Source organism: Fonsecaea pedrosoi (assembly GCF_000835455.1).
Source record: "Fonsecaea pedrosoi CBS 271.37 unplaced genomic scaffold supercont1.4, whole genome shotgun sequence".
Lineage (NCBI taxonomy): Eukaryota > Fungi > Ascomycota > Eurotiomycetes > Chaetothyriales > Herpotrichiellaceae > Fonsecaea > Fonsecaea pedrosoi.
This window is the reverse complement of record NW_013550612.1, coordinates 4,276,286-4,298,106: the sequence shown is the minus strand read 5'-3', so window position 1 is coordinate 4,298,106 and position 21,821 is coordinate 4,276,286. Positions and strand designations below refer to the sequence as shown.

The 21,821-nt window shown below is 50.2% G+C and overlaps 9 protein-coding genes across 9 annotated transcripts; 3 read left to right on the top strand and 6 right to left on the bottom strand.

The window, feature by feature from the left end:
- Window positions 1–553: 553 nt before the first annotated feature.
- On the top strand, window positions 554–937 carry Z517_07363 (uncharacterized protein; the record flags this gene model as incomplete). Its single annotated transcript, XM_013429101.1, has 1 exon — window positions 554–937. One exon carries the CDS (start codon window positions 554–556, stop codon window positions 935–937), a length of 384 nt encoding a protein of 127 aa, XP_013284555.1.
- Window positions 938–1,401: 464 nt separating this feature from the next.
- Window positions 1,402–2,228, top strand: Z517_07362 (uncharacterized protein; the record flags this gene model as incomplete). Its single annotated transcript, XM_013429100.1, has 3 exons — window positions 1,402–1,503; window positions 1,561–1,646; window positions 1,700–2,228. 3 exons carry the CDS (start codon window positions 1,402–1,404, stop codon window positions 2,226–2,228), a joined length of 717 nt encoding a protein of 238 aa, XP_013284554.1.
- A 358-nt stretch (window positions 2,229–2,586) lies between these two features.
- Z517_07361 (uncharacterized protein) lies at window positions 2,587–3,788 on the bottom strand (the record flags this gene model as incomplete). Its single annotated transcript, XM_013429099.1, has 4 exons — window positions 2,587–2,862; window positions 2,921–3,140; window positions 3,226–3,650; window positions 3,756–3,788. The coding sequence occupies 4 exons, from the start codon at window positions 3,786–3,788 to the stop codon at window positions 2,587–2,589; spliced, it is 954 nt and encodes a 317-aa protein (XP_013284553.1).
- Window positions 3,789–6,131: 2,343 nt separating this feature from the next.
- Window positions 6,132–7,041, bottom strand: Z517_07360 (uncharacterized protein; the record flags this gene model as incomplete). The annotated part of the gene is made up of 3 exons (XM_013429098.1): window positions 6,132–6,242; window positions 6,399–6,727; window positions 6,846–7,041. The coding sequence occupies 3 exons, from the start codon at window positions 7,039–7,041 to the stop codon at window positions 6,132–6,134; spliced, it is 636 nt and encodes a 211-aa protein (XP_013284552.1).
- Window positions 7,042–7,583: 542 nt separating this feature from the next.
- Window positions 7,584–8,612, bottom strand: Z517_07359 (uncharacterized protein; the record flags this gene model as incomplete). The annotated part of the gene is made up of 1 exon (XM_013429097.1): window positions 7,584–8,612. One exon carries the CDS (start codon window positions 8,610–8,612, stop codon window positions 7,584–7,586), a length of 1,029 nt encoding a protein of 342 aa, XP_013284551.1.
- A 911-nt stretch (window positions 8,613–9,523) lies between these two features.
- Window positions 9,524–11,146, bottom strand: Z517_07358 (uncharacterized protein; the record flags this gene model as incomplete). The annotated part of the gene is made up of 5 exons (XM_013429096.1): window positions 9,524–9,953; window positions 10,019–10,427; window positions 10,483–10,657; window positions 10,711–10,817; window positions 10,909–11,146. 5 exons carry the CDS (start codon window positions 11,144–11,146, stop codon window positions 9,524–9,526), a joined length of 1,359 nt encoding a protein of 452 aa, XP_013284550.1.
- Window positions 11,147–12,958: 1,812 nt separating this feature from the next.
- Window positions 12,959–13,610, bottom strand: Z517_07357 (uncharacterized protein; the record flags this gene model as incomplete). The annotated part of the gene is made up of 2 exons (XM_013429095.1): window positions 12,959–13,273; window positions 13,332–13,610. 2 exons carry the CDS (start codon window positions 13,608–13,610, stop codon window positions 12,959–12,961), a joined length of 594 nt encoding a protein of 197 aa, XP_013284549.1.
- A 1,885-nt stretch (window positions 13,611–15,495) lies between these two features.
- Window positions 15,496–18,311, top strand: Z517_07356 (uncharacterized protein; the record flags this gene model as incomplete). The annotated part of the gene is made up of 3 exons (XM_013429094.1): window positions 15,496–15,519; window positions 15,572–15,780; window positions 15,839–18,311. 3 exons carry the CDS (start codon window positions 15,496–15,498, stop codon window positions 18,309–18,311), a joined length of 2,706 nt encoding a protein of 901 aa, XP_013284548.1.
- An 830-nt stretch (window positions 18,312–19,141) lies between these two features.
- Window positions 19,142–21,510, bottom strand: Z517_07355 (uncharacterized protein; the record flags this gene model as incomplete). Its single annotated transcript, XM_013429093.1, has 3 exons — window positions 19,142–20,135; window positions 20,201–21,043; window positions 21,095–21,510. The coding sequence occupies 3 exons, from the start codon at window positions 21,508–21,510 to the stop codon at window positions 19,142–19,144; spliced, it is 2,253 nt and encodes a 750-aa protein (XP_013284547.1).
- Window positions 21,511–21,821: the final 311 nt, after the last annotated feature.

Sequence of the window (21,821 nt, the reverse complement as noted above, 5' to 3'; positions counted from 1 at the left end):
AAGCAATACCCATAACTCTGCTCCCTCCACATTGTTTTCCAGGAGAGATATTCCAGCGAAACACCTCAGCAACATACTTCAGCGCTTATAGGGGAATTGCACAATGATTGACCTCAGCAACGTGGCAAATAGAGTACAAAGAATCATCTAGCCTGTGATACCGGGGAACTCCATGGTGAGCAAACTAACCAACTGAGCGTTCTGCTTAGCCTAAAGGGAAGGTAAAGGAAGGGTAACCCAGCCCAGCCTCATATACGATGCTGAACCAGGCGTTCTCCTTGCTTGAGACTCGCCATAGTTCGACAATCCTTCTTCGCTGCTGCAACAATCACTAAAACTACAAAAGCACCGCCAAGGTAATACATCACTGACGAATCGTGTTTGGCCTGCACTGCCTTTATTTTGCCTTTATATTCTACTCCATGAGTCTTTTTGACCTTTCTCCTTCCCTAGTCGGTCTCGTGGTATCTGCAATCACAAAGCCTTCGAGAGCTAGCACCGTCTTCACATAATCAAACAAACAAACTCTCCTGACACCATTCACATTCTAGTCATGGCAACATATCGCGTCTTCCACGTCTACACTCATGGCGCGCGCGACCACGAAGCCATCTTCGTCGAGACCCATGAGAACGGCACCGGCTCGGGCCACACCTATCACGTCACTGGCAACATCCTGATGGGCATGACATACGAACACAAGAGAGCAACGCGCCCTGATGACCGGGCCGAATTTCACGAGAAGCGAGACATCGGTCATGTGAAGCAATCCGACTATGAACGAGTTGAACTTATCTGCCGAGGAATCGCAGTCCCTGGACGTCAGTTGAATCTCAAAGGACAGAAGCTCGACCCAACAAAACCAGTCAGAAGATGTGGAGAATGGGCTGCGGACGCGATCCAGGAATTGAGAGATCAAGGCGTACTAAATGAATAAGCCAGAGCAAGGGCGCGGCGACACGTTGGACACCGAGTCTGCATATTCGTCGGGTTATGAACATCCTTGCAGTCTGCCAGAGATAGTTTTCAACACGAATGGGAGTAGCATCAATTAATGGACCAATCTTGCTGTAGTGAACCAAGCTTATGGTATCTTACATCTAAGTACATACGACTTCCTTCCAGGCCTTGTTGCTGCTTGGTCTGCAGCCTTGTTACAGGCGTCCTGCTAGACGCTCCTGAGGGTGTTGGATGGGTGTTGGCCAGGAGTCAGATCAGTCAGTTCCCACGGAACGGCGAATCTATTATCCGAGTAACTCATGTACCGCCGAGGTTTATCCAGAATTTTTCCTCAGCCTGCGGTCGTGCATCTACGAAAACATCCACGAAAGCAGCCACTTTTAGGACAACGTCTCTGCTCTGTAACGCTTTGGTTCGTGTCACCCAATTAGCGCGCTCAAAATGGATCTCGATGACAGGCCCAAACTTTCAGTCGAAGCTGAGAAGGAGGTAACAAGATTGTGGCGGACATGGAGGACAGTGTTGGAGATGCTCGTCGACAGGGTACGGAAGGATCAGAGTTCCTCTACGCCGTCTTGCTGGAGCTGACATTGTTTCTAGGGCTACGCAATCGCAGAGGATGAGTTAAAAATCTCGCGCGATCAGTTTCAGCGCAAGTTCGGCGATCCTCAAAGCGGTTATGCCGAGTGAGTCGAGATGGATTCTAGACGACTTCACTCCTGATTCTCACATTTAATAGGAGGAGGCTCATGAAACTCCAAGCTGTCCCTACGGAAGAGATGATCAAGCGCGACACACCCCGGGCCACGAAATCGAATCCGAACCCTCAAACGACAGCCGGCACGATTTGGGTCGAATTCAGTCCCGAAACTACCATTGGCATCAAACATCTACGCGCATTTGCCCAGCACCTTGATGCGAATAAGTTTACCACGGGGATTTTCATTACCATTGGACCAGTGACGGCTGCTGCCCTACGCGCCTTCGAGCCACTTACCGAACGAGGAATTACCGCTGAATGGTTTCAAGAGCAGGACCTTCTCGTCAATATTACAAGACATGAACTAGTGCCCAAACATGTATTGTTGAGCGCAGAAGAGAAGAAAGTGCTCCTGGATAGGTACCGTTTGAAGGAGACGCAATTGCCTCGAATCCAATTCAGCGACCCTGTAGCCAAATATTTGGGCTTAAAGAGAGGGAACGTTGTTAAGATCATCAGGAAAAGCGAAACCGCGGGAAGATATGCTAGTTACCGATGGGTGTTCTAGTGATCATGAAGACTGGATCTGACAAGCGCGGAGTTTAGGGGCTTCTGGGAGGGTTCAAAAGTGCATTGTGAGGCGTCGGTTGGGCTGGCACGGGCAACCGGCACAGGCATTTTGATATGAAGGACTTGATACCTTCTGGGTGTCGTCGCACAGAGTGTTCACGCATCTGGCAATATCGAATTTGGAACACAGCACCGCCCCTCCAATTTTTCCGGCTTGCATTCGTTTCCTGCCTTCTGCCAAATGCCATGCCGAAATGCGTGAAATGCAAAGGTTCAGAACCCATAATATGCAACCCCCAATCTGCTTGCCTCTCTACACGGTCGGCTCAATAAGCCCCGGTTTGCATTGAAGTTCCTCAACTACTCTCGTGCAGCACACGTTGTCCAATTCTGACCAAGTCCTCGTTCATCAAAGGATCCTTCTCAAACCCATTCACCACTTGATCCAACATGGCAGCCGCAATTTCCACGACACTTATGCTGGGCAGAGAAATTACATACCAGAGTAAAGTGGAGCGCAGCCAGTGATGTATACTCCCCGGCTGCGTGATCAGTCCCGGTTTCGCGACGGTAGCCTCGATCTTGCCAGGATGTGAGGATGCGAACGCCAGGACTTGGTTCTCAGTCTCGCCCTGTCGCAGGAGTCAGATGCCTTCGGCGGTCTGTGGTGTCAAATTGTCAGGAACTTACCCGCATCAAGGAGTATTTGGGCATGAACCGGGGGGTTTTGGTCTGGTCTCGTTCAGCGGCAATGCCGCTCATGTACAGGAAACGGAACGGGGTCGATTCGCTCGCAACCTTGGACGACTCGAACGTCGTCTTGAGTCCGGCCATGGTGTATTCGTGGCAAACTCGGTATACTTCGTCCCACGGCATGCTTTTGGACTTGCTGGGAGTGATGGCGAGGGTCCTGAATCTGGACTTTTAGCCCCCGTCCCCACGTTTATTTGAACCGCAGGGGTCCATCGAAGCACGGATAGACAGGAGAGACGGACCAAATACAAGCATCCGCATTCTCCAATTGCTTCCTCACATCGTCCGGGTACTTTGAAAAGTCCTCGAGGACCACAGTCTTCAGCTTGGACGTGTCTGCCTCAGGGCCAAGGTTGTCGGGAACCGTGATAGGTCGACGGGCCAAGGCCACCACCGAAGTTATGCTGGAGTTGCTGAGGCTTTGGCGGATCAGCTCCGTGGCGACGAATCCCGTCGCTCCAGATATGACGAGCTTCATGGTCAGATGCTGGCTTTGAGATTCCGTTTCCTTTTGATGGAGATATAGGGCGGCATAGCTGCCTGAGAAGAAGCAGTGTTGCAGGTACTTGTACAAGTAGGCATCTTCAGTAACGGGCTCCGGTGGTGGGAAAAGGACCGAGGTGGGCGGGTGGCCTGAATGGGCCTTATTAGGCCGGACTAGACCTGTCTAGTGCCATGTTAGCATTTTCCATTGGCATTAATATGTGTGTTATATGTGACCGGTCTATGCCTCTCAATTAGAAGCTAACCATTAAAGTGCCAGTGAACTCACTAAGTGCCCTAAATCTCCGGCTCCGGTCTGCATAATTGTCAACATAAAAGATCCACGGGCATTGACGTGACTCCGTATGGACTACATTCCCATCAGAGAGCTGACATATAGGTGTTCCATCTATTGAAATTGACACCCCATGCCACAGTCGACTTCATCGCCAGTGGAGAGGTGGCGTCATCAGCCCGCGGTCCTTCTGAAGTTGAAATTGCAGGTCGGCTAACCCCGTTTCTGATACTACCTCATTATGAACCCTTACATACCTTGGAGTGCATTCAGTCTCCCCATGATGCAGACTGCCCTGACCTGCTCATGTCTTGACGACCTGTAATGGACTAAAGGGCCAACGCAAGATCCATCGAAAGTGACCGTGCATCTTTAGATAGAGAAGAGTAACAATAGCACAAATACTCCAGTATATAACACGATTCTGGGATTTGACATCATAGGTCAACACCGTCGGCAGACCTGACTTCAATTATATGACCATGATGGTCGTCCAGCAATCAACACAATCTGATCTCGGAGCCCCAAAGGGCAGAGCTCGATCGGAACTGCTTAGCGTGCTCTATCTACAACTTGTTACACGGAGATGTTCTAGCAGATGGACCGTGCTAAACTACTACACGGAGATCATACAAAGAATCACGAGGCACCTGCACAGTGGCTCGCGTTGCTCATGCCAGAGCCTCACCGACTGCTGCACGCATTGTCACGCATCTCAGTCACGGAAACGTGGCAAAGGCTTACCGTGAGCATCAGCGTCATCAAAATGAAAATGGCAACATGCTTTACCGCGACCTCCATCGTCTGTGTGCTTTGCTTCGAAGTCCCTAGCTCACGCGAGCTTGGGTTCTACAAGAAGTTGTTGCTTCTCAAAAAATCACGGTCTTTGCTGGTGGCCTCCGTTTAGATTAGCACACATTCTCCGAGGCAGCTCAGTGGATCATCGAAGGAGCCGGATCTACTCGATAGGCAGATAAATCATCGTCCGGAGTATTTACTCCAGATAACTCCGGATCCTTGCCGCCGCGGACTTAACTTATATACCTCGATATGTTGAGCATCCGTTCTGGCTGACATGGTTAGGTAGTACTAGCCTGATTTGGCAGGTTTACGAGGACGATTTTCAGCGTCATTCAGGCTCGTCCCTCCCCCTCCCCCACAAACACAATATGGGGATTTTCGGTTTCAGGGTTCCTGATGAAGTCCCTTGGAAGTCTGATGTCTTTGATTCGCTACTCTTACGGGTCGAATATGGCTAGGAATATGTCTACACCATTGGGGTTTTCTAAGCCTGTCACTCTCCAGGGTGCCATACACCGAACTGGCCGCTCATTCCTCCGATTAGGCTTGTGTCGAGAGGTCAGCCTCTAAACTCTTCTCAGAAACGTACCAGAGGCTGTCGAACTGACTGGCAGGGTGAGGTACTTGGATAGCATGAGAGACCTGAAGCGTGTAGCGGAAAGTCTGGGATACAGCGACATAAGAAGGAGAATTTTATTGGAAGGCCACAACGTGCTTCACATCCAGAGAGTCATGTCTCCATTTCTCACATGATCAGAATAAATGGAATATACATCATAGTGATTGTCCACGACGAGACATTGCATCTCAACCTCAACCTCCACTTCCCCGCCATTGACAGTTCGTCGAGAGTTGTGGGTCTTCGGAGTTTCAGACCTTGAAGAACACCAGGTATAAGATCATTCACACACAAAAGATGTTCCGAAGCCCGTGTATTCGTTCAACAAACAAAGTCAGATCCATTTCACAATATAGTCTTTACCATCATTTACCAAAATATATAATCACTCGCCATATTCCTTCCAGCATGCTTGCTGTTACCACCCCGTCCTGATCGCGATCAACTCGGTGATAGCACACCTTCCTGCTTCGATCGTAGAATAATGTCCCGCCAAGCTGTGCAAGTAGCAAGATCGCCCTGGCCAAGCTGTATGAGTATTCAGGACAAGAAAAGGTTAAGCGGAAGTACTTCAAGAGAGAGAGAACCATTGATTTCCTCTAACTAGTCTAGAAGTGATGTTTCTTTGCAGATTGAAAATATACATAATCCATGTGGGAGCAAACCGGGAAACGAACCATTAGACAGCAAATAAGCCAAGGCTCGGGATTGGTCTGGCATGGGCTAGGATTGTAACACCTGGGGAGCAAGGCTGTTATTAATAGATATCTATCTCTGCAACAACAATCAAGAGTAGAGAGGTTTTCGGTACCATACTTGACGTGCAAAAATACCCCTTCACCAACACCTCACCCGCAACCTCGCCATGACTTTGGTTGGCATGTGGCTGCTCTTCGGCCCATGTACCTGTCGAGGATGCCGTGAGCCGCCGCCGCCCTCGACACCCTGTTCTAGATTTGGCCCAGTTGCACCACGAGATTCTCCACCTCTCCGCCAGCCTCGTTGCTCAATTCGTGGATGCGCGCCATTACGGCACTGGTCTTTCCAACACGTTCATATTCCTGAATATTCTCGTGAGTCAGTCCAGCACTGTCCGGAAAGCACAATATTGACCGACGGATGTGTCTGTCTCTCTGTTGACCCGGAGTGTTGTTAAAAAAAGAAATAGTTGGTTGAACAGAGTTTTACTTAGTTCAGGTCTCGTAATGTTTGCTCACCTGAAGATTCTGCCACCCGATCAACCCTAGAAATTTGCCCTGATCGTTCTTGATCCCAGTCGCATGGTAAAAGGCTGGCGCATCTACAATCGAGTATTGATCTCGAATCGAGCTCTTCAGCTGTTCCCACGCCTTTTCTATTGTGTCGCTTGTTGTTGACTTAAAGATCTGCGTAACATTCGTCGACGTACAGGCGATGGATCGTTCTTGCTGTTCGTAGAGTTCCGGCACGGCAGGAGCTGCGACGAAAGGCTTCACCGAGTTAATGAAGGCCTGGAACTTTTCGGACTTGGGATAGAAAGCATCGAAGGACGCTGAGTCGACCCAATCTATCGTACGTAACCGCCATGTATTCGTCAATCAGATGCTTCCTACCAAAATGTAGTTCGGAACAATTCAAAAATTTCAAGGAAATAATAGAGAGGGAAACTTGAAGTCTCTTCCTACCTAAAACCAGCAATGTTCTCACGTTCTTTGGATCAACTGGAGATCCATTATGTTCGAGGATTTGCCCTTTGAAGGCGGCTTGGAGACCATTGACGTTTGTAAGGTGCGAGAAGATGTGGGATTCATTGGTCTTCAAAGCCGCAAGAGACTCGGCATCAAGCTTGTACGTTGGGAATATGAGTTCGGTGATGGGCATCTTGGATGATCCGCTCGAGAGAAATCTACAAAGTCTGGTTGTCAGCCAATATTGGTAGGGAATGATCTAGAACGAAAAGCTATACCGAGATCTGCGAATTGATAAAACTCACCTAGAAAGAGGTCGAAGACGAGGAAGAATTGATGAAGCCATCCAACGACTACAGATTTAATACTGTACATACCGCGCCTTTTAAGTGTTAATAAATTGTCGTCCATTTACAACCAACTGACGTGAATGCATGAAGGCCGCAAGGCTGAGTGACGAACCTTGTTGAGGATGCTGACGAAGGCCGCTGGCGGCGTGCGGGATTGGGCGGGGCGCATCCACAATTGCCCGCGAATATACATACTCCGTACAACTTTGGGGTGCGGCGCGGTGCGGGTTTCTTGAAAGCGGGCGATTCAGAGGGGCAAACAAGAATGAGTGGTGAGGTATTTGAAAATGCCTCAGTGTCATCCAAGGAACACCCTGGTCCCTCTAAAGAGAGATGTTCTCTTAACGTCGAACAATCGTTGACAGGAGATTCGGATTCCTATTGTTCAGTATGATTGACTCATGCCTGGTTGAACATTTTGATTGGCCAGGTCGAGACCGCCGTGGGCTTGGACCTGATCAATGCCTTTACAAGATACAAGAAGCAATTTCTCAAAAGCCTGAAGCTCTCTAGGTGGAGAAGTGAGCCACAGCGTGCTGAAATCATTGTATTTCAACGTCCCCGCCTGATCACCAAGTTCCACGTAGCTGGCCTTTGAATTCCAGAAACCGGCTTGGGTCGAAACGGGTAGAAGAACCAACGTCGGGAGCTCGAGACAAACGCCGTGCTGATAGACTGAACGAACTCCGTAGACCAGGAAAACCAGTAGAACAGTTCGTCGAACGCTCTCTGCTAGGATCCAGGACTCCCAGCCAGGCTGTGCATCGCGAAGCTCAACATCTGACCGCTGAAGAAGCCCTAGTGCCAGGGCTTTAAGCATATCAGCCTGCTGTTCCAGGACAGTAAGCTGTGATAGGCCACCATCGAAAAGTCGTATGATTTGGTATAGCACTATCGCCTGCAGTTTTGCCAGATCCTCAAGCAGGGTGGGCGTCGAGCCTGACCCAGGTTGCAGCAAGTCCACGACTTCGGCGTCGAGGATGCGGAAGAGCATAGATTTATTTGCTTCAACCACATTCTCGGAGGCGGCACAAACTGTCAGAGCTGCGCGAATCGAGCGGGGTTTTAGATCTGGATAGAGCGACTTGTGAATAAATGGCGTCTCCGCCTGGCGAGCAAATAAACGAGGGTAGGTTTTCATCTGCGCAGTCACCCAATTGAAGCTCTGGGTTATGTCAGAAACGGGTTTCAATTCACCCAGGTCTCCCACAATATTGGGTGCTATCCAAGGGAACAGAAGCTCTTCCATGGAGCTGGCCTCCTGTAGGTTGATGTTGAAGCTCAACGCACCCCACGACTCCCCATCTTGTGAACTGTTCTCTGCCTGACTGACTGTCGCAGCTGCGTCTAAGGCTTCATCTTCAATTGAGTCGAATCCCCCCCTGATGGTATCGTTCTGTCGCCTGAATGGCATATGAATATAATGGCAAGGCCTTTGGCTCGCTTTGCATCTTTTGCAGACAGGGTAGGAAAGGTCGCACTTCCGTCTGCCCTTGAAACAAGCATCGCACGATTTACGGCGAAGGGACATTGTATGCCTCGTTTTTAGGGACTAGCGGCTTCGATTTTAGATAATGTCATGGGCTCATCGAGAGTGAAGCCGCGCGAGAACGGAAAGTAGCTGCTACCAAGCGATGAGGTTGCTATCACCGTCCATGACTCAGGTGCCGCCTGGGTGCCGCTCACCCACCGCTCGACGACTCGGTTGCTGACAAACCGAACATGGAACGAGAGTCTTGGCAACCGCCAGATACACCTCGAGAACGTAATCCAATCACGGAGAAACGTGCGGAGACTGGTACATATTTAGGTGATTGGCACGCGGTAATTATTTCACTGCGCGCTTGGATATGATGAATAATATTACGAGTGGAAAAGTCTGAAAGCTATCTTGTCTCTTTGACAGTCTGGTTACAACCTCAGATGATAGCCGCGGTTGATTTCGCTGAAGATCAGAGCAGAAGTTGAAAGTCGTGTTAGTTGTCAGGATGAGTATTATTTGGCTCATTCTGTAAAAATATCGTGTACTGTGAATCAAGACATGGCCGAAGGACAACCCTTACTTCAGAGAATGAAACGGGGTATCAGAAAATCTGACCTCTCGAGGGTATATTTTGAACAAAAAGTCATACAAGTTGTTCTAATGGTATGACAGACAGAAGCAGTAAAATAGCACACCAGTCCAGTGCATGTAGGATGTCTCGTGATGTGTCTATCTGGCTATTGCCATAGTATAAGAAGACTCGTTCAATCTTTATCTAACCTTGTATATCCACTCTCTTTTCATAATACAACTAGTCGCAGAGTGAAACAAGATTATACATGTCATACTTTGACCATGATCTTGAAGTCGGTGATCATCAATCTCGCTACTACGATCGAAAATACTCCGGCCAACATGGTAACTCCAGTAAAAATCTTCAAGCCAGTATAACCCCCATCTTCAAGCGAGACAATTGCTCCGCCAACCGGATTACCCGCCAGTATCAGAAATGATGTCGATAAGAAAAACGTTCCAAATCGAGTTCCCATGTCGCGGACAGGGCAATCATAAATAACCAGTGAAGAAACCATGGTGAATATGCCGCCACCAAAAGCTCCATAGAGTCCAGCAAAAGCGGCTATAGCGACATCCGATCTCGCCGGCAACCACATTGCGAGGCACAAAACACCCGCGATCGTTGATATGAGAATGAAAACGTTATAACCGCCATAATGAATAGCATAATACCCCGGTATGACACGCCCAGGTATACTTGGATCGTGTCAGCACTGATATCTGTATCGATGATAGGGATAATCGAGGATTTTGCGACTCACCTTGCGGCATTCATGATTGGGACCAGATACTGAACAAACCCTGCTGACATTCCGGCCTCTTTCGCCTGCACAATAACATAGTTGTATGGTAGAAAGATGCTAAAGTATACCAAACATGCACCGAACACGGTCAGACAGAATCGAAGTTTGGCGAAAGGTTTAAAAAAGTCCACAATGCGTAATGGTTGAGGTCGTGGCAGTATTCGAGACTTGACCATCATATTTACAATGACCAGAAGTACCAGGTTCAGAAAGCCGGCGATCCTAACTGCCCATGGAAAGCCCAGAGGTTGAACAATGCGATCCATCATTATGGGGAAGATGACTCCGCCAACACTTGAGCCACACACAGCGACAGCCATGACAAGGGAATAGCGTCTTTTAAACCATGATCCCAAGACACTTGCAGCTACAGAGCCCCTGTCAGCCCGGCAGGTGAATGCAAACCAGGATTTGAGACTTACTAGGGAAGAAAACAAGAGCCAGTCCCGCACCCCAGCAAATACTCTGCGAAAGAAAAATTTGGTAGTATTTTGTGGATATGGAGGTCAGCATCATTCCCAAGACTGTGAGGAATGAGCCTGCCAACATGGGCCATCTTGCTCCGTAGTTATCGTACACGGGCCCCGTCACGATACCCTAGAACCGTAAATTTATCACCCATTTCAAAAATCTGGTGGCTTATTACTTACCATCATGTACATTACGAAGGACTGTACAGAAGGAATCCAAGCAATCGTACTCGGCGACATTCCGCGAAGTATATCATTCTGGTAGTAGTCTTGAAAAATGCCAATACCTATGTCACGGATTTAGCTCATTGTTTGCGGACTTGATTGCAAGTTCGGATAAAATTGTGTGGCTTGGAAGGATTTGGGATTGTGACTGACATTGTAACCATCCAAAACTGCACATGAAAGCGACGAAGGCTCCCAACACTACCTTCCATGCCTGCCAGCCTCCATCTGGAGGTGTCTCCGGGTCGACCGTGTCGGCATCAATCGTGTCATCGGCACTGATACTGTGGACTTGACAATCCTCGAGGTACTCAGCCTCGCCGAACGCCATCGATATATTTTCGGGCAAAATTGGCTCAGTATTCTTGGGGTCGTGACTGGTCAGTGCCATTGCTTGCTGCCTCGAAAACCACAAAGGAATTTTGAAGCAAAATTGGATGTGCATCATCTAAATTTCTCTCCTTGAGGTGGGCATGTCCGGGAATGCTTCCCCGACATCTGGGGATTCAAGACGTAATAGCCGAGGTGAGGTGGCTTTGGCAGCATTAATGCAATTTTACTTTTTATTTGGAGAAATTCAGCTTACAAAAAGGCTGGAACCCTTGCAATTATGATGACTTTGTAGAAGTGGTGGAGATACAGTTTTCATCCTGGTTTCCACAGACCTAACAGTCAAGCTAAACTTGGTTGCACACTCTCTGGCACGCGCGATGATATGGCCAAGATGACCGTCGTGATCACAATTCGCAGGACTGGTATATTTTATGCACGGACGATAAATCTTATTGAGATAGTCGTGATAATGAAGCCAGAACAGAGTTATTTGCTTGTATAGCCAAGGATGCTTCAGTGATGAAATTGCATTTGCCCTTGCGGAGACGACATTCGTGTTAGGTTGTAGAAAAGTGAACATCGACATCTCCCTGAGCCACTCCGTCAAAGGATACAAAGCGGAATCCATCGTTTCAGAGGTCATTCCCACTATTGCTGCATCGAAAGCCGAGTTGCCAGCTGTGCGTCGCTGGAACATTTCGTGCACTAGGAGCATTGCTGCTGTGAGTTTCGACCAGCAGAATTGGTACTGTAAATACCACACTGCGTCTGGATCATGGACGGGAAGAAAGAGAATGGGCGGAGTTGAATACCGCGCAGCCATCGGTCTTCCTAGCTCCAGCGAGCATTTCAGATCGAGCTGTACTAGAATCCACCAAGTCTTCCTGCTCCTATCCGCTTGTATCAGGTCTTTAGTGTTAATTCCACCCGGCTGGGGAAATAGTGCATACGCGAGGCGGATAGCCAGCCCGATCATCGTATAGGCAGTCTCATACTGGCCCGCGTTACGCAAATACGTAACTACGAGGGCGTATGTTTGCACAGTCATCAATGAAGGGTCGGGCCATGGTGGCCACGTTTTCGACCCTCTTTCCGAGAGCGCCGCAGGTAGCAAAACGCAGCCAGAGCGGCGTCCCCATGGTAAGCACAATGAAAATTCTTTGAGTGAGGAATCCGTGCGACGAGGCCAGATCCGTGGGCGTACTGTGAAGCGATGGCTATGACTGCATTCACAAGGGCCGATGAATTCTGTGAGCGTGTGCTGTGAGTCCAGAGGCTTTCATACTGCTCTTCAAAAGTATCACGGTCTAAAATCGGCATGCCAACATCCGGTCTTTGCCAGAAGAGGTTGAGTAGGCAGTCAACTTCTTGTCTCGAGAGCTGCGTGACTGGCCGAGCATCGGAGTCAAGGGCACTTGTGTGATACACGGAGATTGGGGTGTCGTAATCGACGAAGAGCGGGATCTTCTCGCACTTGATGAAATGTGCCACTTATTTTGTCATCTAGCTCACTAGGTACCAGGTATGTACACGCGGAGAATTTCTTTGGCTACCTACCTAGTATGTAATAATAGATCCTCGTATGTTATCCCGAAATGGGTGTGAGAAATTGTAACAGGGGCTTGGAAAAATGATGTACCTAAGAAATACATTGGAATTTTATAAAGTGCTACCCAAAATGACGATTACGGTAAACACTTGCACTTATCAACACCGCTGCATATGAAACCACATCTTCCACCCGGCTCTGTTCAGAAGAAATAATGCCCAAAATGTAGAGAATAATCACAGTGAATCAGAGTCGCATCCTCAAATCACCCTCCAACAATGTCTGTGCAGCTGGAGTAACTGCTTTGGCCGAACGAGTCGCTTATGGGTTCACACCTGTGATGGGGCCGCGGAAGCCAGAGACGTTGAATCCAAAGTCGACGTAAAAGAAGACGCTGAACTCAACGTTGACGTGCTCAATGAGACCCTTGTCGTTGATGTCGAAGATGTTCATGCCCTGAACAGGCTGGGGCGCTTGCGGGGCGTTGAAGTTGCCCGGGTTGTCGAACTTCCAGTACCAGAGGACCTGGTTGCAGTTGAAGGGGATGAGCTGAAGGTCGGTGATTCCAATCACGGGTGGCTGGGTCAAGACCTCGCTGATGTATCCCTGCTTGTTGGGGAAAGTGAGGTCACCGGGCTATACACATCCTGAATTAGTTCTCCGGCAATTGCGCTTTATGGGGGACGTCCTTTACCTTGAGGCCCAGGAAGCCGTTGATGGAGTCGGACTGCTCAGTGAAGTCGTCCGCGAGGATTCTTTGAGCTGTCGCGTTGGCTTGCGCAAGCTGGTTGGGGTCGGCGTGGGCGAGGAAGAAGGCGTAGTCATGGACAATCTTGGTAGCCTGGTCCTGGGACACACATTTCCCGTCATTGCCACCCTTTCCGCCGTTCCCCCAACTTCCATAGTCCGAAGACGGTGCAGCTGCTGCCACGCAGGCAAGGGCGATGGAGGAAAGAATGCTAGAGGTCTTCATTATTGCGGTGTTGAAGCGATCTGAACTGAACAGAAGCTGATAAGTAACGAGTGACGGAAGGAAATGATCTGCCGATTGTAAATGTGAGAAGTGATTGACGACTGGCTGGCACTGAGAATGAAGAGCTGCGAGTGCCCTTTATATATCTATATCGTGCTGCATGTTTCGTCCTGGTCGTTCTTGGAAGGCTATTCAGCACCACCACAGGATCCCCAATCCTGTGATTGATGCCGTGGTCTCGGGAGTTCTCGACTGGTATTCCGGTAGACAGCCGGTGAGAAGACTGCAGCACGTCAAATTGCACATTCCTTTGACCCTCGTGTTGTGCATAGAATGTTCAAACTGCATTTCCCATAACGCAGCGGTACTCGTTTGCCTAACGTCGATCTCATTGGGCCCTCGTCAGCGCTACCGCAGCCTTGCGTTAATTTTGGTATTCTCCTTATGGGGGTCCCTTTCCGCGGTATTCCCCCGAACTGTTGACATAACATGATTGGGGGTGTGGAGAAGGATCGGCCACCCTTTTGTCCATGTCGGAGGGATATTAGGCATCCTTCTGGTTGAGGAATCGATTACTTTGAAGCGTCACCAATCGTGTCACCCACAGTCACGGAGATTGTGGAAACGAACGCGTTGCCCTAACAGGATCGAGCCTGTGGGATCAAGTCAATCAGCTGTGTACTCCGAATGAGGAGGATATACCTATAGAGGTCCATACGAGGACGTCGGCCGCACGCAGCGTTGTCCACCGTCTCCCATCATCGCCAAGGATGACAACGTTTCCAATTCCTTGTCTCGAGGAGATTTGATCAGGTCAGCTGAAACCATCCTTGCCCTCGAATCCAGCGTTGTCGTTGCTCTGGAATTCTCTCTCTGGTGAAACCAATGAGGTCTGAAGGTATAGGGGGTTGTAATTGCTAGAGGTTGGCTGTGCAAATTCCATTCCCTGTACATTACCAAATCCGGGCTTGGAGGCCTTTGGCACCCTTTTCTTCAACCGGTTACTCGGTATTACCGAATGTAGACGCCTTAGGCGACTGCGGTTCCAGTTCTGATTGGATCAGCCTCTTGCATGACTGGATGCCAGATGGAATCCGAGGTGCTGACGAATAATTAAATCCCCTACCCTGAGGAGCGTTCCTGGCGCTGCATAAAAGCTAGTAATCAAAGGAGGAGCCTTCTTGAACACAAGCATCCAGTACTCCAGACTCGACCTGAACGATACCCGTAAGCACCAGTGTCACCTTCGATCCACCTCACGGACAAGCGTGTGGCGACATCAAGGCCGTGCTGGGCGTCACTCTGGCACGGCCTTATGGTGTTCGAGATTAAGCGAGTCAGATCTGTAGGTAGAGTGCTTGCTCAAGGGTGATTGAGGAGTAGTTTGCTGTCAGCCTCATCATGCAACAGGTGGGAAGCTGCCATCCCCCAGGTGATACATGGTGTTGTCTGACAAGTCCACTTTTGATTGTTTCGAATGCTGCTACATATCCTTCACTTCAGACCGACATTGGAGCTCGGAACTGTTAGAAATCATGCAAGAACAATGGGAGTAAAAACAACGATACTCAAATGGACTCCTAGTTACGGTGCACGTAGTGGGCAATTCATTGTACTGGTAGACAAATACTCTTCGTCCACGACAAACCTCCCCGAATTTGGTGTCAGACCAAGACAATTACATCCAGTAGGCCTGAAGAAGGCTCTAGGTAGGGCAGCATCAGTACATAGCTTGAAAAGGACTAAAGTACAAGCTGTTTTAACCATCCTTGGCTTTGCACCTCCGCACCACAAAATTTCCCCACATGCGTTGGATGGCTGGCTGCTAATGCTGCGTGCCGCTTGACTTTTTTGGCTATATCAATTTCTAGCCCATTCAGAGACAATGGGCAAGCGAGGCGGCAAGAAGGTAAGCTCTGCCTTTCAACACATAGCTTGACTAGTACTGATGTCTCGTGCAGGGTGGTCGCGGCCGCGGTGGTGGTGGGGGTGGAGGACCACGTCCTCGTCCTGACACTCGCGGCAGCAAGCAGGATATTCGTCGAAACAATGACAAGTTTGAGCAATACTACAACCAGCTTGGCATTGTGGCCGAAGAAGAGAGGGACGACTTCTGGAGTGCCATGCGAAGGGATCTACCCAACAGCTTTAGGTTCACCGGGTCCAGAGCGTACGTCTTCTCTTTGCCAACACACACTCTCTTCCCATGTACTGACATCGGAGCCCAGACATGCCCTGGCGGTCCAACAGCGACTGCGCGACTACTATATCCCTGAGATCACTTCAATCACCTACGAAGGGCAATACGTCGACGCGCCTCGACCCGTGGAATGGTACCCCGACCAGTTGGCCTGGTTCATGACTACGCCGAAGAACGTTATCCGTCGATTTAAACCCTTTGCCTCGTTTCAGAAGTTTCTTGTGGCAGAGGCCGACGTGGGGAATATAACCCGGCAAGAGGTAGTCAGTATGATACCACCCCTGGTCATGGATCTGAAGCCGGGCATGACAGTGTTGGACCTGTGCGCTGCGCCGGGCAGCAAATCTGCGCAGCTGATAGAGATGATCCATGCTGGAGAAGAGGAAAGATGTCGCCAGGTCGCCTTAAACATATCCAATGGTCTCAGCAGACCAGAGGGCGAAGAGTATCAGGACGATGGCCGGGCGACTGGTCTCCTCATCGCGAATGACGTCGATTATAGAAGAGCCCACATGTTGGTCCATCAGATGAAAAGATTAAGCTCACCAAACATTATCGTCACGAACCACGACGCAACAATCTACCCTTCCATCAAGATCTCGTCTCTTCCAACAGCTGAGGGGAAACCTGTGAGCAACCGCTATCTCAAGTTCGACCGAATCCTAGCGGACGTTCCCTGCTCGGGAGACGGCACAGTGAGAAAGAACATGGAGATTTGGAAGAACTGGACACCGAGTAATGGCCTGGGTCTCCATGTCACTCAAGTGCGCATTCTGGTCAGGGCACTGCAGATGCTCAAAGTTGGAGGGCGGGTCGTCTATTCGACCTGCAGCATGAACCCGGTCGAAGATGAAGCCGTCCTCGCAGAAGCGATTAGTCGATGCGGAGGTCCGCAGCTCGTGCAGATTCTCGAAACGAAGGATCTCCTTCCCGGGTTAAAACGCTCGCCCGGGCTCAAGCACTGGAATGTCATGGACAAGACTGGTCGGATCTGGGAGAGCTACAAGTCTGTTTTGGATCAGAGAGCAGAGTCCGGCTCTGAGGGAATCGCCAAGCTATGTGAGAGCATGTTTCCTCCGAAGGAAGATCTGCCTCTCGATCGAGCCATGCGTGTTTATCCCCACCAGCAAGATACGGGAGCGTTTTTCATCGCCATCCTGGAGAAGAGGTCAGAGATTAGAGTCAAGCCGGAGGAGAAGCCCGCCAGTGCTGTACAAATGCCCGTCCAAGTGGGAAATGCCGACAGCTCGGCAATTGATGCCAAACCCGAGACAGCAACAAATGGAACAGTGGCAGCAGTCAACGACGCGATCAACGGTGATTCCGGACCTCTGACAAAACGAAAACGCGAGGACGGTGATGAGCAGGATCCTGCGCCGCTCAAGCGGGTTAAGAGTCAAGAGGGACTCGACAACACCACGACTTCTTCAATCGGTGGAAACAGTCAACCTTCCCCGCGCCCTGGCCTACAACCAGAGCCTCAGCGACAACAAAACCCGAAGAGGAAAAACCGCGACCAACCGTTTGAGGAGCCATTTAAATATCTGTCTCCCGCTCTTCCCGAACTCAAACAGATCCGCGACTTCTACAACCTCTCGCCTCAGTTCCCCGATGACCGCTATATGGTCCGCAATCCCGAAGGCACACCTACAAAGAACATCTACTACACCAACAAACTCGCCAAGGAAATCCTCCAGGAGAATGAAGGAAAGGGGATCAAATTCGTCCATGCTGGTGTCAAGGTATACGTAAAGCAGGACGCGCCGAGTCCGGAAGTGTGTCCGTGGCGGATCCAAACGGACGGGCTGAGGATGCTGCAAGCGTGGGTTGGGCCCGAGAGAATAGTCAAGCTGAGAAAGAAAGAGACGCTGCGGCAGTTATTGATCGAGATGTTTCCCAGATTCAACGGCGACGAAGGCGAAAAGCTGGGCGAGGTGGCCGAGCAAGTGCGCGATATGGGGATGGGATGCTGTGTGCTCACTGTGGAGCCGAGTGAGACCGACGCCTCCCCAACGGGCGGTTCGGGCGGCGGAGACCAGGGTGAAGGGTTGGAGGAGAGAATGGTGTTTCCGCTGTGGAAGTCGATCCAATCACTCAACCTGATGTTACCCAAGGAAGAAAGAAAGGCGATGCTCCTGCGTCTGTTCAACGACGACACACCGCTGGTGAATCGGAGCAAAGGCTGGAATGAGGCTCAGAAGCAGGACAAGGGCAACGAGCCGCGTGGCAGGCTTGACGATGAAACGAAAGCTGGCGGAGATGAGAAGGGAGAAGAGATGAATCTAGACGACAGGCCCGAAGACACGGCCGACAACGAGCCTCGACGGCGGAACAGCTCTTCTCCTGAACCGGAACCGGAAACCAAGAGTGTCGACGGCGGCGATGTCGCACCCAAGCGTGACCTGGAGATGCAGGACGGGGCAGGAATTGGCGCTCTGGATGACGACGGCTTCGACGACGAGGAAGACGGCGGAGTGGCCATCCCCGAAAACGAGTCATGATCATGTTAATAGATTATAACAATAGTTGACAGACAATGCCAGATGAGATGTCATCAGATTGGGAAGAAAGAGATGAAAAACAGAAATGCCAGTCTCCATTATTGCGTGTTTAAATTCCGGAATATGAGAATCCTATGTCGCACATCGCACACCGCACATCGCTCTCGCTCCAAATTTCAGGTAATCTACTCGAAGGGCACCTAGGCATGCGAAAGCTCGGCTGCAAGGACTTCAAGTCGTGCACGGCTAGCGACAGGATAGGGAATACTGTTGATCAGGATTGGGTAGGGGTATGTATCTTATTAAGGTGTCAAGTGAAAGTATCCCTTTTGGGAGGGATAAAAGGAATGCAATTAATTAATTCTACTGATGCATATTCTGCATGTCCGTATTCTTGATTCCCGTGCCCTCACATCATGATTTGATTACATGTATAACATGTATAACATATCCTCATAGCTTCATATCTATAGATTTGGATGTCGAAATCCAGAACACTCGACATTGTGCTCTCTCTCTCCTTTGTCAGCTCAAGCCTAGATAAAAAAAAAAGTAAATTGCATGCATGCTCGTATCTGCCGTTAAGCTCGTCATGGCCGTTTGGTCGTTCGTTCGTCCGTTACTAGAACAATTGTGATTGGAATCGAAATAGCTATTGATATTCTCCACAAATCAGGACCGATAGATCCCTTTGTCGTCTACCAGTTTGAGAGTATGTGTGGCTTGATGGTCCCGCTCCCGCTCCCGCTCCTGAACCGCATCTGAACTCCGGGACGTTGAGACGGCGTGCTCCTTGTCACGCAGTCTGAGGACGCTGTCTAACAAGACACTCAAGGTTCCCTTGTTGCGCTTCTCCTTGTAAATTCGTTCGTGCAGCTTCGTCCCGCTGACGAGGGAGAGGTCTGCCGGAGTTGCCCGTTGTAGTCCCTGATGGTAGGATCGGCGCCGGCATCGAGGAGGATGTCGATGACTTCGGGCCGCTTGCGCCACACAGCGGCGTGCAGTGCCGTGCCGCCGAATCGGCCAGCCCGTTCGTTGAGGTTGGCGCCCGCATTCGCCAGACTCCTCACGGTCTCCGTCAGACCGTAGGACGCCGCGTAGTAGAGTGGCCGGGCGGCCTCAATGTCCGTGTTCGGGGGTACGTAGCCGTGCCACGAGTCGAAGAGGACGACCTGGAGCCAAAAGAGGAATTTGGGATTCGACCGTGTGGTCATCAGTCTGCGTATGAGAGGGACTAACTCGGCTTCCGCACCCGAACTCTGCACGTGGAACGTCCAGTTTTGAGCCGCATATCGAAGCAGCGGAAAGTTGGAGAGTGTCCACATGAAATCTGGTCTGAATAATGGACCGGCCGAAAAGTCGTCCAGAAGAAGGTAACGGATACAAGCCTCGGCGATAGTGCGGTGTGACGAGGGCGCTGGAATAAAAAACTGCGAGGTCGGATCAAGGCGCCCAGTGAGGAATTCGCGAACCGAATGATGGGCCAAGCGAGCGGTTTGCGAAACTGGATTATAGGCTATCAGGCTCCGGCAAATGTCGAGAACCTCGTTCGGATCATGAAGCTTAGAGTCGGGGTCTAGTTCGTCAAAGTCTGGCTCTAGAACAACAGCCTCAGCAAGTTCGGGCAAGGTCAGTGGTGTGGAGGCGTGAGCAAGCCACATCAGTGTTCGTGTGGCGAATGGGATATCTTCTCGAGCGATGCTGTCAACAATGCGCAGATACGAGCCTTCAAGGCTCACAGGAAGTTGAGTGAGCGCCCGCTTTACAGAAGCCACGGTCCTCAGCCTGGACATCTCGTCTAGCTGGCATTGTACCCAGCGGAACCTTGAAAAAGTCAGCAAGCACCCATAGAAGACTTAGTTGGGCTATAATCCCATATCACCACTTACATCCCGTTGGAGTCTGTTCGTAGTGTCGCTTCCACAAAATCCTTCATATCATCGCGCATTCGGCCCAGGCGTGGGTCATTATGGATTCTCATCTTGATGTACACGCTGATATCTTGTTCAATCGCTTCTTCCGGAACAGGAATATCTCGAAACCCAGCAAGAGATCGACGCAGGTCCACCTCTGGTCGACTAGAAATGAAAACGCGGAGCGCGTGTTTTTCACCTCGCACCATCGAGGTTAGGAAATCACATACTGCAGAGTAGTCGGAGGACTCATCAAGACCGTCGATGACCACTGTTGCCGAGTCGGTAGTTTGTAGCAGTAGCTGGAGGAAGGACTTCAACTCGAGTAGGCTTGGTTGGCTCGGGGTGCCGAGACGACTTGAAGCTCGCCTGTAAGCGTCCATGATCTGGGAGGGCAGTGGTGAGATATTCGAACAGAACTGCTTGACAATGGCGCCAAAGAAGGTCTGTGGAGTCAGGCTTTCAATCGTGCTGGCATCGTAATAGAAATACGCCAACAGAGAGTCGACGGGTTGTCTTTCGAGGAGATGATGGATGAGGAAAGTTGTAGCCACGGTCTTCCCACAGCCAGCGGCGCCATGCATCCAGAGTAAAGAAGATCTGGATTTGGACCAGTCGAGAAAGGCAGGGTCGTGGAGGAGCCATTTGCATGTGTTCTTGCAATGAAGCTGGTATGCTCGCTGGAATTGGGCCTCATACTGATGCTCACATAGCCAGTGTAAGACATCCCTTCGCTCCTGATCTTCCTTGCTTGATTTTATCTCGGCCAGGGTCTCTGAGACGGCTTCTATGTTGGCGCTCTGGCTCATGAGTGCCTCCCTATTTTGCCTTTGAGTAAGTCTCCTGCGCGGTGAGCATGGTTGAACTTACACTGAGAGCGAGTTGAGGGAAAGGGATAGTGAGTTCTTGTGTCTTTCAACAGCCGTAATGAGATCCTCAGTCTCATTCTTCCGGAGCGGCCAAAGAAGGCGATTGATTGCGCGCTTCCCCGACGACTTGCTCGAATCGAGGGAGAACTTTTGTAGCTTCGTGGACACCTTTTCAAGCACAACCTGGCAGTTCTTTAATGCTGACTCCAGCTGGTACTCTGGAAGATCCACCTGTGCAGCAACCCCTCGAACACCCAATAAGATGCCATTCAGGCTGGTGACTTCAGATACGAGTCGCCTTGCCTCATCTGGGGCGTTTGCTACCGCACAACCATAACAATAGCATTGGCTGATGATGCTGGCCGCCAGGCCGATAAGGCCAGCAACTCCAGTCCCGATCGAAAACGGGTCAGCCATTGTGTAGAATTCCGGATGTCAAGGCCAAATAGTTGACGTGACGAGTTGGAGGACACATGTGGATATATTCTTTTCACCAAGGCTCTTTATGTACTCCACAGGGCTGGTTCCGAGGCGCATCTGACAATCACAGAATTGAAGGGATATGGACAAGCCCTCTTTTAGAGTATTTCAAATGGTGCTTGTGGGCTTCTGAACAAGTTGAAGTTACCGAGTAGAAATATGGCTTACACTGGAAACGACGTTTCAGCTCGCCAAGTGACCGTGGGGGCCAAAGGAGGCTGAGGAGGTCCAGTTGCACCGCCACACTT